Source organism: Eleutherodactylus coqui, unplaced genomic scaffold, assembly GCF_035609145.1.
Source record: "Eleutherodactylus coqui strain aEleCoq1 unplaced genomic scaffold, aEleCoq1.hap1 HAP1_SCAFFOLD_33, whole genome shotgun sequence".
In the NCBI taxonomy this organism is placed as follows: domain Eukaryota; kingdom Metazoa; phylum Chordata; class Amphibia; order Anura; family Eleutherodactylidae; genus Eleutherodactylus; species Eleutherodactylus coqui.
The window spans coordinates 121999-136026 of record NW_027102239.1 but is presented as its reverse complement, the minus strand read 5'-3'; the positions used below and the strand labels follow the sequence as shown (position 1 = coordinate 136026).

General features: G+C 45.7%; 1 protein-coding gene across 1 annotated transcript; it reads right to left on the bottom strand.

Annotated features, from left to right (window-relative positions):
• Positions 1-1738: 1738 nt before the first annotated feature.
• Positions 1739-6306, bottom strand: LOC136600980 (uncharacterized). Its single transcript, XM_066588823.1, has 5 exons — positions 6267-6306; positions 4336-4394; positions 4207-4226; positions 3406-3429; positions 1739-2467 (listed from the first exon to the last, which is right to left on the bottom strand). Exons 1-5 carry the CDS (start codon positions 6301-6303, stop codon positions 1783-1785), a joined length of 825 nt encoding a protein of 274 aa, XP_066444920.1. The 5' UTR covers positions 6304-6306; the 3' UTR covers positions 1739-1782.
• Between the last annotated feature and the right edge of the window lie 7722 nt (positions 6307-14028).

The following is a 14028-nucleotide window of genomic DNA, read 5'->3' as shown; positions in this document are numbered from 1 at the left end:
ATTTAGTTATATCCCCTATAGAGGTCAGCCAGTGTTATCCTGGTTAGTCATTTCTTTCTTTATGAAACTCCTGCCCTCTTAAAGTAAAGTAAAAAATCTAACTCTCAAGATGGTGGCTGATAGGAGGCTGCACTGCATGGAAGTACCTGGAATGCATAGAGGAGGCCTACAGAGTCTGACAGTCAATAGGGGGAGGCATGGAAAAATCTGTTTTTGCCAGAGTGGCCCTTTAAATCATTTGGGTGAAAGATGTCACAGATAGTTGGGTCTGTACCTTGCTTTTGAATAATGGTTATATAAGCTTGAAGTAACTGGAAACATGGGTAAACCACAGAAGGCTATGTTAAATACCCTAAAGAGGAGAGACATAAGTAAGTTTCTACATTTCTTAAAGAATCTTGAGATAAATCCTTCAGCGCCTCAGCTTTTCCTATTCATTAGTTTTTTGATGACAGTAGATACTGCAGTTTCTTAAATGTTCTGGTCAAGGTCTCATGCAAGGTCTCAAGAAAGAACTGGGAAGATGATTTCATAGCATTTTAGGCTGAAGATTTGGAGTGTTCACCATCTTGAGTGATATTATACAACTTGAGATGCAATACTGTGCAAAAGTTTAGGCAAGTAAGATTTTTTTTCAAAAATTGAAAGAGTGGCATTGACCTAAAATTTTCTTTGCAGCGGGACAACTCAAACATACAGCCAATATCACTAAGAACTATCTGCAGTATAAAGACAAAGTCCTGGAAGTCATGGTATGTCCCCACACAGCCTTGAAATCAACATCATTCTGTCTGGCATTACATGAAGAGACAGAAGGATTTTAGCAAGCTTACATCCACAGGAGATAGGTGGTTAGTTCTCCAAGATAGTTGGAACAACCTCCCTGCCTTCAAAAACTTTTGTGAAAGCGTATCTAGAAGAATTGATGCTATTTTGTAGCCAAAGGACGGTGACACCAACTATTAATGTAATTTACATTTCTCTTTTGTTCATTAACTTTGTATTTTGCAAATTGACAAGAAAGCTATTAACACTTTTAGTTTTTAAAGCATTCTTACTTTGAAGCATTTTTTCCACAGCTGCCTAAAACGTTTGCGCAGTACTGTAATTAGAGGGAAAATCCATAAAACTCAAAATCCTCCAAAATTTCAGAGGCTGAATGCTCTAAACCACATGCATGGCTTGATAGGCAATTTGCAATAGGGGGCCGTTTAAATGCTACTGTCATAATTGATGGCAAGATTTAAGGGGTTAATAGCTGCAATCAGCGGCGGTGCTGATTGGAGCAGCTGCAGGCAAGTGTCGGCTGTAGGAAACAGCTTTACCCACATTGTATGGAGCAAGAACGACCCACAATCCCCCTCCATACAAACCCTGAACCTCCATAATGAAAACTTTTATCCTGGACCATTTAGAGATTAGGGTCTAAATTAGATATCTGGTTCTTCAGTTTGCTAGACCATTTTTAACTTCCATCCACGAGAAATAAATTCCTTGTCACTCACAACACAGAACACTCATTTATTATGTATGTATTATTAATTTAAATTCACGTACTACAGCGCATATCCTAAGAATTTTTTAGCACACCTTAAGAACATATTCTGGCTGTGTTTGTTAAACTGAACATTTTCTAAACGCATACAGTATATTAATTTCTTGCTAAATTACAAGAACTCTTCAATTTCTATTCAGTTACTTTTACAAATAAATGACAAAAGGAAAACTTCAGTTGCTGTAATCATGATAGAATTTTATTAATATACTTTGGAAATAGATTTTTCAGAAGATAAAGGGACAGCAGATTTCACCAGACACAAATAGATATTGGACTGTTGGATTGTTAATCACAGTTCTATTGTTTTCCTTGACTAAAATTGTTAGAAGAGGAGGAGGAGGAGGAAGAAGAATTCTGTCCCTGCCCTTGTCCTTGATTCTGACTCTGTCCTCCTTGCTGGCTTCCAAAACTTTGCCCACTACCTTGGCTCTGTTGTCCCCCAGTTTGGCTTCGGCCACTGCTGTTACCCTGGCTCTGTTGTCCCCCAGTCTGGCTTTGACCACTGCTGCTACCTTGGCTCTGTTGTCCCTCAGTCTGGGTTTGACCACTGCTTCTGCCTTGGCTCTGCTGTCCCCCAGACTGGCTTTGCTGGCCACTGCTGCTACCTTGACCTTGCTGGCTACTGCTTTGACCATAACTCTGCTGGCTTCCACTGCTTTGCTGGCCACTGCTCTGACTCTGTCCTTGTTGGTATCCACCACCCTGTTGGCCACTGCTCTGACTCTGGCCTTGTTGCTGTCCACTGCCCTGCTGGGTGGTGCTCTGATTCTGTCCTTGTTGCCCGCTGGATTGCTGGCTGCTGCTGCTGCTTTGTCCTTGTTGATATCCACTGCCTTGACCACTTCCCTGGCTCTGCTGACCACTGGTCTGACTTTGGCTGCTTCCTTGGCTTCCTCCAGTTGATGTGTTCTATGGAAAGAAATAAACCAAAATCTAGAGAACAGATGTTGTAAACTCAAAGCCAAGTCTTCATCCAGAAGTCATTGCCTCTCTATCAGGTACACAAATAATAATAAAAACAATAAACTATTAATACAAAAAGCTCTGCGCTGCCAGAGATGGTGAAAATAAAGATTTGCCTGTATTTTGTAAATGGAATAGCAATCAAACACTTACTCTGTAGGAGGGGGGTATGTGATGCAGAATCCCCCTCCTTGCAGTGAAGACTTAAAAACAATCTTCTCATAACCGATGTAATAGAGAAAATCCTTATAGGTTTATTTTTCCTTCTTTAGACAGATATACCGTATGTGCCCGTATATGACTTGAGAAAGGTACTAAGCAGGTGGTACCGAAACGCGTTGTCTGTTCTATACATGTATGTTGGGCACATACGGTATATCTGTCTAAAGAAGGAAAAATAAACCTAAAAGGATTTTCTCTATTACATCGGTTGTGAGAAGATTGGTTTTAAGCATTCGGAGTCTTCACTGCAAGGAGGGAGATTCTGCATCACATACCCCCCTCCTACAGAGTAAGTGTTTGATTGCTATTCCATTATATAGGAAAATACCACAAAATACAGGCAAATCTTTATTTTCACCATCTCTGGCAACGCAGAGCTTTTTGCATTAATAGTTTATTGTTTTTATGTCTTTGGGGGCTCCCTTTGTGAGAGAGCCCTCTTTCACTCTGCAGCTCTCCCTAAACTTAGGTGATTGGAGATTGGTGATTTGAGAAGGGCACAACAGGACCTTGTGGCGCACATTCCATCCTTTTTCACAAATAATAATAAAGTTCTGATACAGCAAACAACTTAACATTTCTTAGTTAAATTTACAGTCCATAGCTTCAGTTCATTATAAAATTTTGCAACATGCATTACCAGTTTAACACGTTTTACTTACTGAGTTCTGTTGGCTGCCAGTTGGCTGTAAAGATAATGATATTAATATTAAATTAAACACTATACATGGATATATTATGTAATAACTGTCATGACTAGACTTGCAACATCATAACTATACATAAGATCTGTATATTTAATGTATCTGTGCATCTGTATGTTCAGCGTATGTTGAAAGTTCAGGATTAGAAAAAGACTCTAGCCATATACTTTTGGTAGCTGTAGGCTATTCCTCCAGATCCCATATTTACACTCTGCACATATGTTCTTAATGGGGAGAGAGTTAACAAGCTACTACTAGACACCATTGGCCTCGTTTTACCTCCCGTGAGAACAAAGGATCAGACCTGTTTAAATCTAAAGACAATCTGATCCTTTTTCCCATACATCTGCTGTTGGGTTGGCATTGGGACATCGTCATGCAGATTAGATGGACAACCAGAACTGCCTAAATTGTTGGTCTTGGCCAACAGTCATCTAATGTCTATTGGCATCTTAAGGGGCTACTGGTGGGGTGTGTACCTCAGGTATGAGTTACCAGAGAAGTGGTACCAAGGAACTGCATTGCTGTGGCCAGGTTAACACATATAGGTCTAGGGCAATGAATTTTTGGTAAAATAAAGTAAATCCTAGCTAAGATGCTACTGAAGGGTTTTTATTTAGTTCCAATATATCCGGCACACACGACACATATGTAATTCCTCATCTGAATGATTTCAGGCACTTTAGTTCCTAGACATCTAACTCATTAATGCATTTAATAAACCAGGCTTCTTTCCTAGTAATCAAATTTTAGTCTTACCTTCTTGGCGGGGTTTGGTGCTGAAAATTAATTAAAAAGAGGGTAAATATACTGATTGAAGTGACTATTTGCAGAAAATAGTTAATCTGCTTTTCTTTAGAGTCAAATTATAAATCCAGGAACCTTTACCTCCGTCCATTTCTGTGGTTGGGGTTTATAGGCTCCTAAAAAGGATCTGAAGGGTAAAACTGTTGAGAAATGAGTAAATGTTTAATAATTAGTACAAATTTCATAAATATTAATATGATTCTCATTGTGTTTTGTGTAGTTATGTGGACATATAGATGAGTCTAGAGTGGATTTGAGATGTGAACATTTTTCCCTTATTTTCTACATGACTTCATTATTTTACCTGATTTAAAGGAGTTTAATAAATATCTTTAATAGGATAACTGTCTGGTCACTGGGGTTCTGGCCATTGGGACCACCAGCGATCCTAAGAACGGCGCATCGGAATGCCCCATGTGAATGGAGTGATGATGTACATGCTCGACTTCCACTCCATCCACTTCTATCTGACAGGCAGACATTGCTGCATTTGGCAATCTCTCCTAATCCCATAGAAGTGATGTTCTACTTTCTGTGCATTGGTGTTGCCTTGAAATGTATAGCCACTTATAATTATGGTAGTTTTCTGTAGCTGGGAATCTTATGATCCATAAAAAGGGGGCTAACCAAACCAGACAAACCCCTCAAGCAGAGGCGTAACTTATAGTTCCTGTGCCCTATTGCAAAATGTGTAACACAACTCCCCACCTACCTTGTGCCATCCATTACATAAAATTACAAAATAGTGACCTCACAATAAAGCTGATAACTGAAGTGCAAATATCCAAACAATATTCTGTTATTATGATGGGTTGGGGTGATTTATGGGGGTTCAAATAGCTGGACTCACTGTAATCAACTATAGGAACTGGTTTCAGATTGATGTAGAGTCACATATTGGTTGTGTAAACATCATATACAAAGTATATTGTGACATTTTATTAAAATCTCCTGTACTGTGCTAATTTATACTTTGTTATAATTCCTCCAGTAAATTTTGGATTATATACGTTGACATCTGACTGAGCAGATTCTTTAGCTTGCTGGCTCATATAAAGTGGGTGTTTGGCTGCTCCTTCTATTATTATATAATAAATGGTTAGCCAGTTACTTCTTCATCTGTCACATTGTCTGAGTCAGACTTTTGGTTGAACAGTCAATGTGATAAGTACTTGCAAGCTACTTGATTTTCATCGAATATCCTACCAATACAATTGTGTAATCTTACAAAACACTTGCAACATGAGGCCCTCTATAATGCAGGTTCAGTTTACAGAGACTAATTAAGCAACAACTTCTTATTCTATGTCTGTACAGTTTCTATCAGCTTGTATGGTAAGCCCCCAAGCTTATTGTTGAATTACTCATATTTGCGAGATAACTAATTTCAATGATTGGGTATTACTGTCTGCAATCATGTTTCAGTAACTTCCATAGAGTTTGTGTGGGGTGGAGTTTGTATGCTAAACCGCCAAACTGTTCTTCACCATGTTTGTGCCTGTGTGAAGGAACAGGGCATTCGGGACCATAATAGTAGTCATCACTGGGGTATTATCCATTTATCCTGTCCCATAAATATCTTAATATTTGCTTCAATAAGAGCTGCTAAAGTTAGCAACTTATCCCTGAAACACAATAGTCACCGAAATCATCATGCAATACAACATAGCAGTATAAATTAAAAGGTGTGGCCAGATAATCAAAGTTATGTTTAAAGGGCCTTTTGTTGATAATATATTTCAAAATGTTAGAAATTTGATGGAATAATATGTCGATTGAATCCATATAGATAAATGACGATGAACAATGCAAGTGCCCTGTAATGTACAGTTACATACTAAGGTTAAACAGATACTAGCCCATCAATTGTATTATCTTCTACATTATCTCACCACGTTGATCCAGATGAATTCAAAGCAGAGAAACCTCACGAGCAATGCTTGCAAAAAGCTGTCACCAAGCTGAATATTCTATAAAGGCAGAGTTATCCACTACTACATGAAGTCACTTACCTTGGGCAAGTAGCAGTAGACTCTGATGCTTGACCATCCATCTTGCTGTATTTATACTGGAAGAACAGGTGGATCTAAATGCTATGGAATCTAGCCCAACCAAGGTGTGGTCTTCAAGCATTCACTGACATAAATATAATATAGTAAGATGTTTATAAGAATCATAAAAAAATAATAGCTCAGCAAAATTAGAAATGGGGCCAAATACTTGGTTTATGACACCACTGCAAACAGAGGTGAAGGTAGGTGGTAGAGATGAGCGAGCACCAAAATGCTCGGGTGCTCGTTACTCGGGACTAAATTATCGCGATGCTCGAGGGTTCGTTTCGAATAACGAACCCCATTGAAGTCAATGGGCGACCCGAGCATTTTTGTATGGGACCTATACTCCGCTAAGGTTTTCATTTGTGAAAATCTGGGCAATTCAAGAAAGTGATGGGAACGACACAGCAACGGATAGGGCAGGCGAGGGGCTACATCTTGGGCTGCATCTCAAGTTCCCAGGTCCCACTATTAAGCCACAATAGCGGCAAGAGTGCCCCCCCCCCCTCCCAACAACTTTTACTTCTGAAAAGCCCTCATTAGCAATGCATACCTTAGCTAAGCACCACACTACCTCCAACAAAGCACAATCACTGCCTGCATGACACTCCGCTGCCACTTCTCCTGGGTTACATGCTGCCCAACCCCCCCCCCCCCCCCGCATGACGCAGTGTCCACAGCGCACACCAAAATGTCCCTGCGCAGCCTTCAGCTGCACTCATGCCACACCACCCTCATGTCTATTTATAAGTGCGTCTGCCATGAGGAGGAACCGCAGGCACACACTGCAGAGGGTTAGCACGGCTAGGCAGCGACCCTCTTTAAAAGGGGCGGGGCGATAGCCCACAATGCTGTACAGAAGCAATGAGAAATATAATCCTGTGCCACTGCCATCAGGAGCTGCACACGTGGGCATAGCAATGGGGAACCTATGTGCCACACACTATTCATTCTGTCAAGATGTCTGCATGCCCCAATCAGACAGCGTTTTTTTATAAATAGTCACAGGCAGGTACAACTCCGCAATGGGAATTCCGTGTGCACTCACAGCATGGGTGGCTCCCTGGAACCCACCGGCTGTACATAAATGTATCCCATTGCAGTGCCCATCACAGCTGAGCTAACGTCTGATTAAATGCAGGTGGGCTTCGGCCCACACTGCATGCCCCAGTCAGACTGGGGTTCTTTAGAAGTGGACACATGCAGTTACAACTCCCTGTGGACCCACAGCATGGGTGGGTGCCAGGAAGCCACTGGTGGTACATAAATATATCCCACTGCATTGCCCATCACAGCTGAGGTAATGTCATGTTTAATGCAGGTGGGCTTCGGCCCACACTGCATGCCCCAGTCAGACTGGGGTTCTTTAGAAGTAGACACATGCAGTTACAACTCCCTGTGGACCCACAGCATGGGTGGCTCCCTGGAACCCACCAGCGGTACATAAATATATCCCATTGCAGTGCCCAGCACAGCTGATGTAACGTCAGCTTTAATGCACGTGGGCAAAAAATTAATTGGATTTCACTGTAGGCGAGGGCCCCAAAAAATTGGTGCACCAACAGTACTAATGTACGTCAGAAAAATTGCCCATGCCCAACCAAGAGGGCAGGTGAAACCCATTAATCGCTTTGGTTAATGTGGCTTAATTTGTAACTAGGCCTGGAGGCAGCCCAGTTAAAATAAAAATTGGTTCAGGTGAAAGTTTCAACGCTTTAATGAGCATTGAAACGTATAAAAATTGTTTACAAAAATTATATGACTGAGGCTTGTGGGCCTAAGAAAAATTGCCCATTCGGCGTGATTACGTGAGGTTTCAGGAGGAGGAGTAGGAGGATGAATATTATACACAGATTGATGAAGCTAAAAGGTCCACGTTTTTGATGGTGATAGAGAACAATGCTTCCATCCGCGGGTGCAGCCTACGTATTGTTTAGGTATCACTGCTGTCCGCTGGTGGAGAAGAGAAGTCTGGGGAAATCCAGGATTTGTTCATCTTGATGAGTGTAAGCCTGTCGGCACTGTCGGTTAACAGGCGGGTTCGCTTATCTGTGATGATTCCCCCAGCCGCACTAAACACCCTCTCTGACAAGACACTAGCCGCAGGACAAGCAAGCACCTCCAGGGCATACAGCGCGAGTTCAGGCCACGTGTCCAGCTTCGACACCCAGTAGTTGTACGGAGCAGAGGCATCACGGAGGATGGTTGTGTGATCGGCTTACCAGGCCCACTCTTCTGTAAGGAATTGATGAGGCTGACTCCCACTGCGCCGCCCATGTTGGAGTTGGTATTCCACTATAGCTCTACGCTGCTCATAGAGCCTGGCCAACATGTGGAGCGTAGAGTTCCACCGTGTGGGCACGTCGCACAGCAGTCGGTGCACTGGCAGATGAAACCGATGTTGCAGGGTGGCAGCGTCCGTGTGGGACTTGCGGAAATGTGCGCAGAGCCGGCGCACATTTCCGAGCAGGTCTGACAAGCGTGGGTAGCTTTTCAGAAAGCGCTGAACCACCAAATTAAAGACGTCGGCCAGGCATGGCACGTGCGTGAGGCTGCTGAGCTGCAGAGCCGCCACCAGGTTACGGCCGTTGTCACACAGAACCATGCCCGGTTGGAGGCTCAGCAGCGCAAGCTAGCGGTCGGTCTGCTCTGTCAGACCCTGCAGCAGTTCGTGGGCCGTGTGCCTCTTCTCTCCTAAGCTGAGTAGTTTCAGCACGGCCTGCTGACGCTTGCCCACCGCTGTGCTGCCACGACGCGCGACACCGACTGCTGGCGACATGCTGCTGCTGACACATCTTGATTGCGAGACAGAGGTTGCGTAGGAGGAGGAGGAGGAGGAGGAGGGTGGTTGAGCGGAGGAAGCATACACCGCCACAGATACCGCCACCGAGCTGGGGCCCGCAATTCTGGGGGTGGGTAGGACGTGAGCGGTCCCAGGCTCTGACTCTGTCCCAGCCTCCACTAAATTCACCCAATGTGCTGTCAGGGAGATATAGTGGCCCTGCCCGCCTGTGCTTGTCCACGTGTCCATTGTTAAGTGGACCTTGGCAGTAACCGCGTTGGTGAGGGCGCGTACAATGTTGCGGGAGACGTGGTCGTGCAGGGCTGGGACGGCACATCGGGAAAAGTAGTGGCGACTGGGAACTGAGTAGCGCGGGGCCGCCGCCGCCATCATACCTTTGAAAGCCTCAGTTTCCACAACCCTATACAGCAGCATCTCCAGGCTGATCAATTTGGCTATGTACACGTTTAACGCTTGAGCGTGCGGGTGCGTGGCGGCGTGCTTGCGCTTGCGCTCCAACACTTGCACTAGCGACGGCTGGACGGTGCGCTGAGAGACATTGGTGGATGGGGCCGAGCACAGCGGAGGTGAGGGTGTGGGTGCAGGCCAGGAGACGGTAGTGCCTGTGTCCTCAGAGCGGGATTGGATCTCAGTGGCAGGTTGGGGCACAGGAGGAGAGGCAGTGGTGCAAACCGAAGGCGGTGAACGGCCTTCGTCCCACCTTGTGGGGTGCTTGGCCATCATATGTCTGCGCATGCTGGTGGTGGTGAGGCTGGTGGTGGTGGCTCCCCGGCTGATCTTGGCGCGACAAAGGTTGCACACCACTGTTCGTCGGTCGTCTGCACTCTCAGTGAAAAACTGCCAGACCTTTGAGCACCTCGGCCTCTGCAGGGTGGCATGGCGCGAGGGGGCGCTTTGGGAAACAGTTGGTAGATTATTCGGTCTGGCCCTGCCTCTACCCCTGGCCACCGCACTGCCTCTTCCAACCTGCCCTGCTGCTGCACTTGCCTCCCCCTCTGAAGACCTGTCCTCAGTAGGCGTAGCAAACCAGGTGGGGTCAGTCACCTCATCGTCCTTCTGCTCTTCCTCCGAATCCTCTGTGCGCTCCTCCCTCGGACTTACTCCATTTACTACTACCTGAGTGATAGACAACTGTGTCTCATCGTCATCGTCCTCCTCACCCACTGAAAGCTCTTGAGACAGTTGCCGGAAGTCCCCAGCCTCATCACCCGGACCCCGGGAACTTTCCAAAGGTTGGGCATCGGTCACGACAAACTCCTCCGGTGGGAGAGGAACCATTGCTGGCCATTCTGGGCAGGGGCCTGAGAACAGTTCCTGGGAGTCTGCCTGCTCCTCAGAATGTGTCATTGTAATGGAGTGAGGAGGCTGGGAGGAAGGAGGAGCAGCAGCCAGAGGATTCAGATTTGCAGCAGTGGACGGCGCAGAATTCTGGGTGGTCGATAGATTGCTGGATGCACTTTCTGCCATCCACGACAGGACCTGCTCACACTGCTCATTTTCTAATAAAGGTCTACCGCGTGGACCCATTAATTGTGAGATGAATGTGGGGACGCCAGAAACGTGCTCTCTCCTAATCCCGCAGCAGTTGGCTGCGATACACCTGGATCAGGAGCTCGGCCTGTGCCCACACCCTGACTTGGGCCTCCGCGTCCTCGCCCGCGTCCACGTCCTCTAGGCCTACCCCTACCCCTCAGCATGCTGTATTACCAGTAGTGCAGAAACAGAACGCTGTAATTAAATGCGCCGCTTATTGGCCTGTGGTTGGAGGCTGACTTCCCTTACGGAACGCACAGCAGAGCCAGGAAACAATTTTGCGCATGCCTGTAGTGAGACGTAGGTGCGTATGACTGAGCTAGTGGAATTCACAGCGCAGAAGCAGTCAAGTGGCCAAAGGCCAGTAGTAGGCCTTAAGTATTTTGCTTCTATTTTTTTTAAATGCTGAGCTGATACAGCAGACAGATACTATAGGCAGCATATAATATTATGTATACTGTTTCCCTCTGGCGGGATGACAGCGCTGATGTAACAGAGACAGCAGATCCAGGAAACAATTTTGTGCAAGCCTGCTGTAACGCTTAGCTGCGTATTAATTAGTACTACAACCCCCAGCAGATAGATACTATAGGCAGCGTATAATATTATGTATACTGTTTCCCTCTGGCTGGATGACAGCGCTGATGTAACAGAGACAGCAGATCCAGGAAACAATTTTGCGCAAGCCTGCTGTAACGCTTAGCTGCATATTAATTAGGACTACAACCCCCAGCAGATAGATACTGTAGGCAGCGTATAATATTATGTATACTGTTTCCCTCTGGCGGGATGACAGCGCTGATGTAACAGAGACAGCAGATCCAGGAAACAATTTTGCGCAAGCCTGCTGTAACGCTTAGCTGCGTATTAATTAGGACTACAAACCCCAGCAGATAGATACTGTAGGCAGCGTATAATATTATGTATACTGTTTCCCTGTGGCGGGATGACGGCGATCAATTTTTTGGAAAAAGCCCACTGCGTATATAGCCTGAATATCTCTTTCCCTGCCTCACCAGTACTGGCCCTATACTCTGTACAATGACTGCAGACTGCGGATGCAATGCTCTGCACGGCCGATATACAAAAAAAAAAATTGTGCAACACTGCTAAAAGCAGCCTCAACAGTACTGCACACGGTCAGATGTGGCCCTAAGAAGGACCGTTGGGGTTCTTGAAGCCTAAAATAACTCCTAACGCTCTCCCTATAGCAGCTCCGGCACCAGCAGCACTGTCCCTGATCTCTGTCAGAATGCATCTGTGGCGAGCCGCGGGAGGGGCCGATTTATATACTCGGGTGACACCTGATCTCGCCAGTCACTCACTGCAGGGGGGTGGTATAGGGCTTGAACGTCACAGGGGGAAGTTGTAATGCCTTCCCTGTCTTTCTATTGGCCAGATAAGCGCGCTAACGTCTCAGAGATGAAAGTAAAAGTAACTCGAACATCGCGTGGTACTCGCCTCTAGTAATGAGCATCTCAAACACGCTAATACTCGAACGAGTATCAAGCTCGGACGAGTACGTTCGCTCATCTCTAGTAGGTGGTTATAAAAGGTAGTAATGTATACTGTAAGACTAAATGTCCTTCAGCCAAGCGGCTAGAAATGGTTACAACAAACACAGAGGCCTGTAACAATGGTTCCACCTGTCTCTGGATGGCGGACACAGAAACAGTTGGAGCTGCTCGTATTTGTTGGTAGATCAGATGATTCTCTGTACTAGTGGTCTGTCAAGGGCGTCCTTACCCTGGTCACCTTGTGTGCATGCCCTTATGCATCCACTGGTCCCAACACCTCCTGACAGTGTGGTCAGAACAGCCCGAACTGTCAGGAGTTTAATACCACCATCCAGCTTCTCTCAAACTGTCAGGATTCGAAGCGGCAGCCCTTCATACTGAGCCAAATCCGCATTAGTGTTCCTGGTTGCGTGTTTTCCTGGTTCTGTGTTTACCTTGTCTAGTCCACCCCGTGTCTTGTACCTTCCCCGATTATTCCTCTATATAGACTTGGCCCTGTTCCCTCCATCCTTGCATGTTATTGTGCCCTGTGCCTCTAATCAAGCAACTCTCCCACATACCTGCTCCTCTACAACTGATCATCCATCTCATGTACCAGATCTTGGCTATACCTCTGTAGTTGCCCAGTATGCCTATTCTTGGCCCCTCTATAAATTCCATACATGTAATGTCTTCTGTAGATGCACTGTGCAGAAACTGTCCTGTCATTTGTTATGTGTACTGCACAGCTGCAGTGAATGAAGAGTTAATGTCTGCAAATGTATTAATTTAAGTCTTGTCATGTGATATGCTAAAGACCATAAGTATGAGTGTCTGAGAGCGGGAAGAGGTCTTCAGTTCTTCTTCAGAGATTGTTCATCAGTAGTTCTTCTTCAGAGTTTGGTCATCAGGAGTTCTTCTGAGTGGCGGCCACATGGGCGTACCTTCAACCCTCATGTGATGAAGAGAATGGAAGAGAAAGAAAGGTATCTTCAGGACATCAATGTGAAGAGCCAGTAGCAAGTGAGGACAGAGTGTGAGAGAAAGTGAGTACAAAGGCGAGCCCAGACTACAGTGCAGAGGTACTGTGTCCAGAGACTATCTGTGGAGAGTCTGCTCCTAAAACCTAAAAATCTCAGTAAATGTTTATTGGCCATCCCCATCCTAGGGGTGTCAGGAAGCGGCCGGATGGCACTTTGGCCGAGGTCGCGTGTAGCCCACCGGGAAGGAGACTGGTGAGTGCCACCGTGACCGTTTTACCCTCCCAGCTCCTCCGCGTGGGCCTCGTGTTCCGAGTAGACCCTCTGGGTCACCACACCTCCTGACTACATTATTGCTCCAACCCTTTGTACTGGACAGCCAACTCAAGTACTGGACCTCGGCTATACCTCATGACTACATTATTGCTTCAACCATTTGTTCTGCACTGCCATCTCATGTGCCAGACCCCAGCTACTCCTGGACCATGCTACCTTCCAGTAAGCGGCTACAGCATGAGACTTTAGTCCTGCACTAGACACGTGACACAAAATCTCTTCTCTACATCGTTGAGGGTATAGTGGTCAACAAGCTCTACACAAGCGGAAGAAGAGGACACTACACACAAGTAACCTCTGAGAGCCTTTTTATAGGCCAAGGGTGAAGCCTCTTTTAGGGACTCAGGGGCAAGACCGTTCATCTAATGATACCACAATTCTAATCATTTGCATATCTGCCTGAGATCCAACTGTATGCCAAGGTTTGTAGCACAATGACAACTACTTCTGAAGGCGGGATGGTTTTTGACAAAGAGTATAGATACACAATGCCTCAGACCACATTTCTCTGCCATCTTCTTATGCTTTTGCCGGATTCACACAAGCATACTTGCATGCACAATACACAGAAG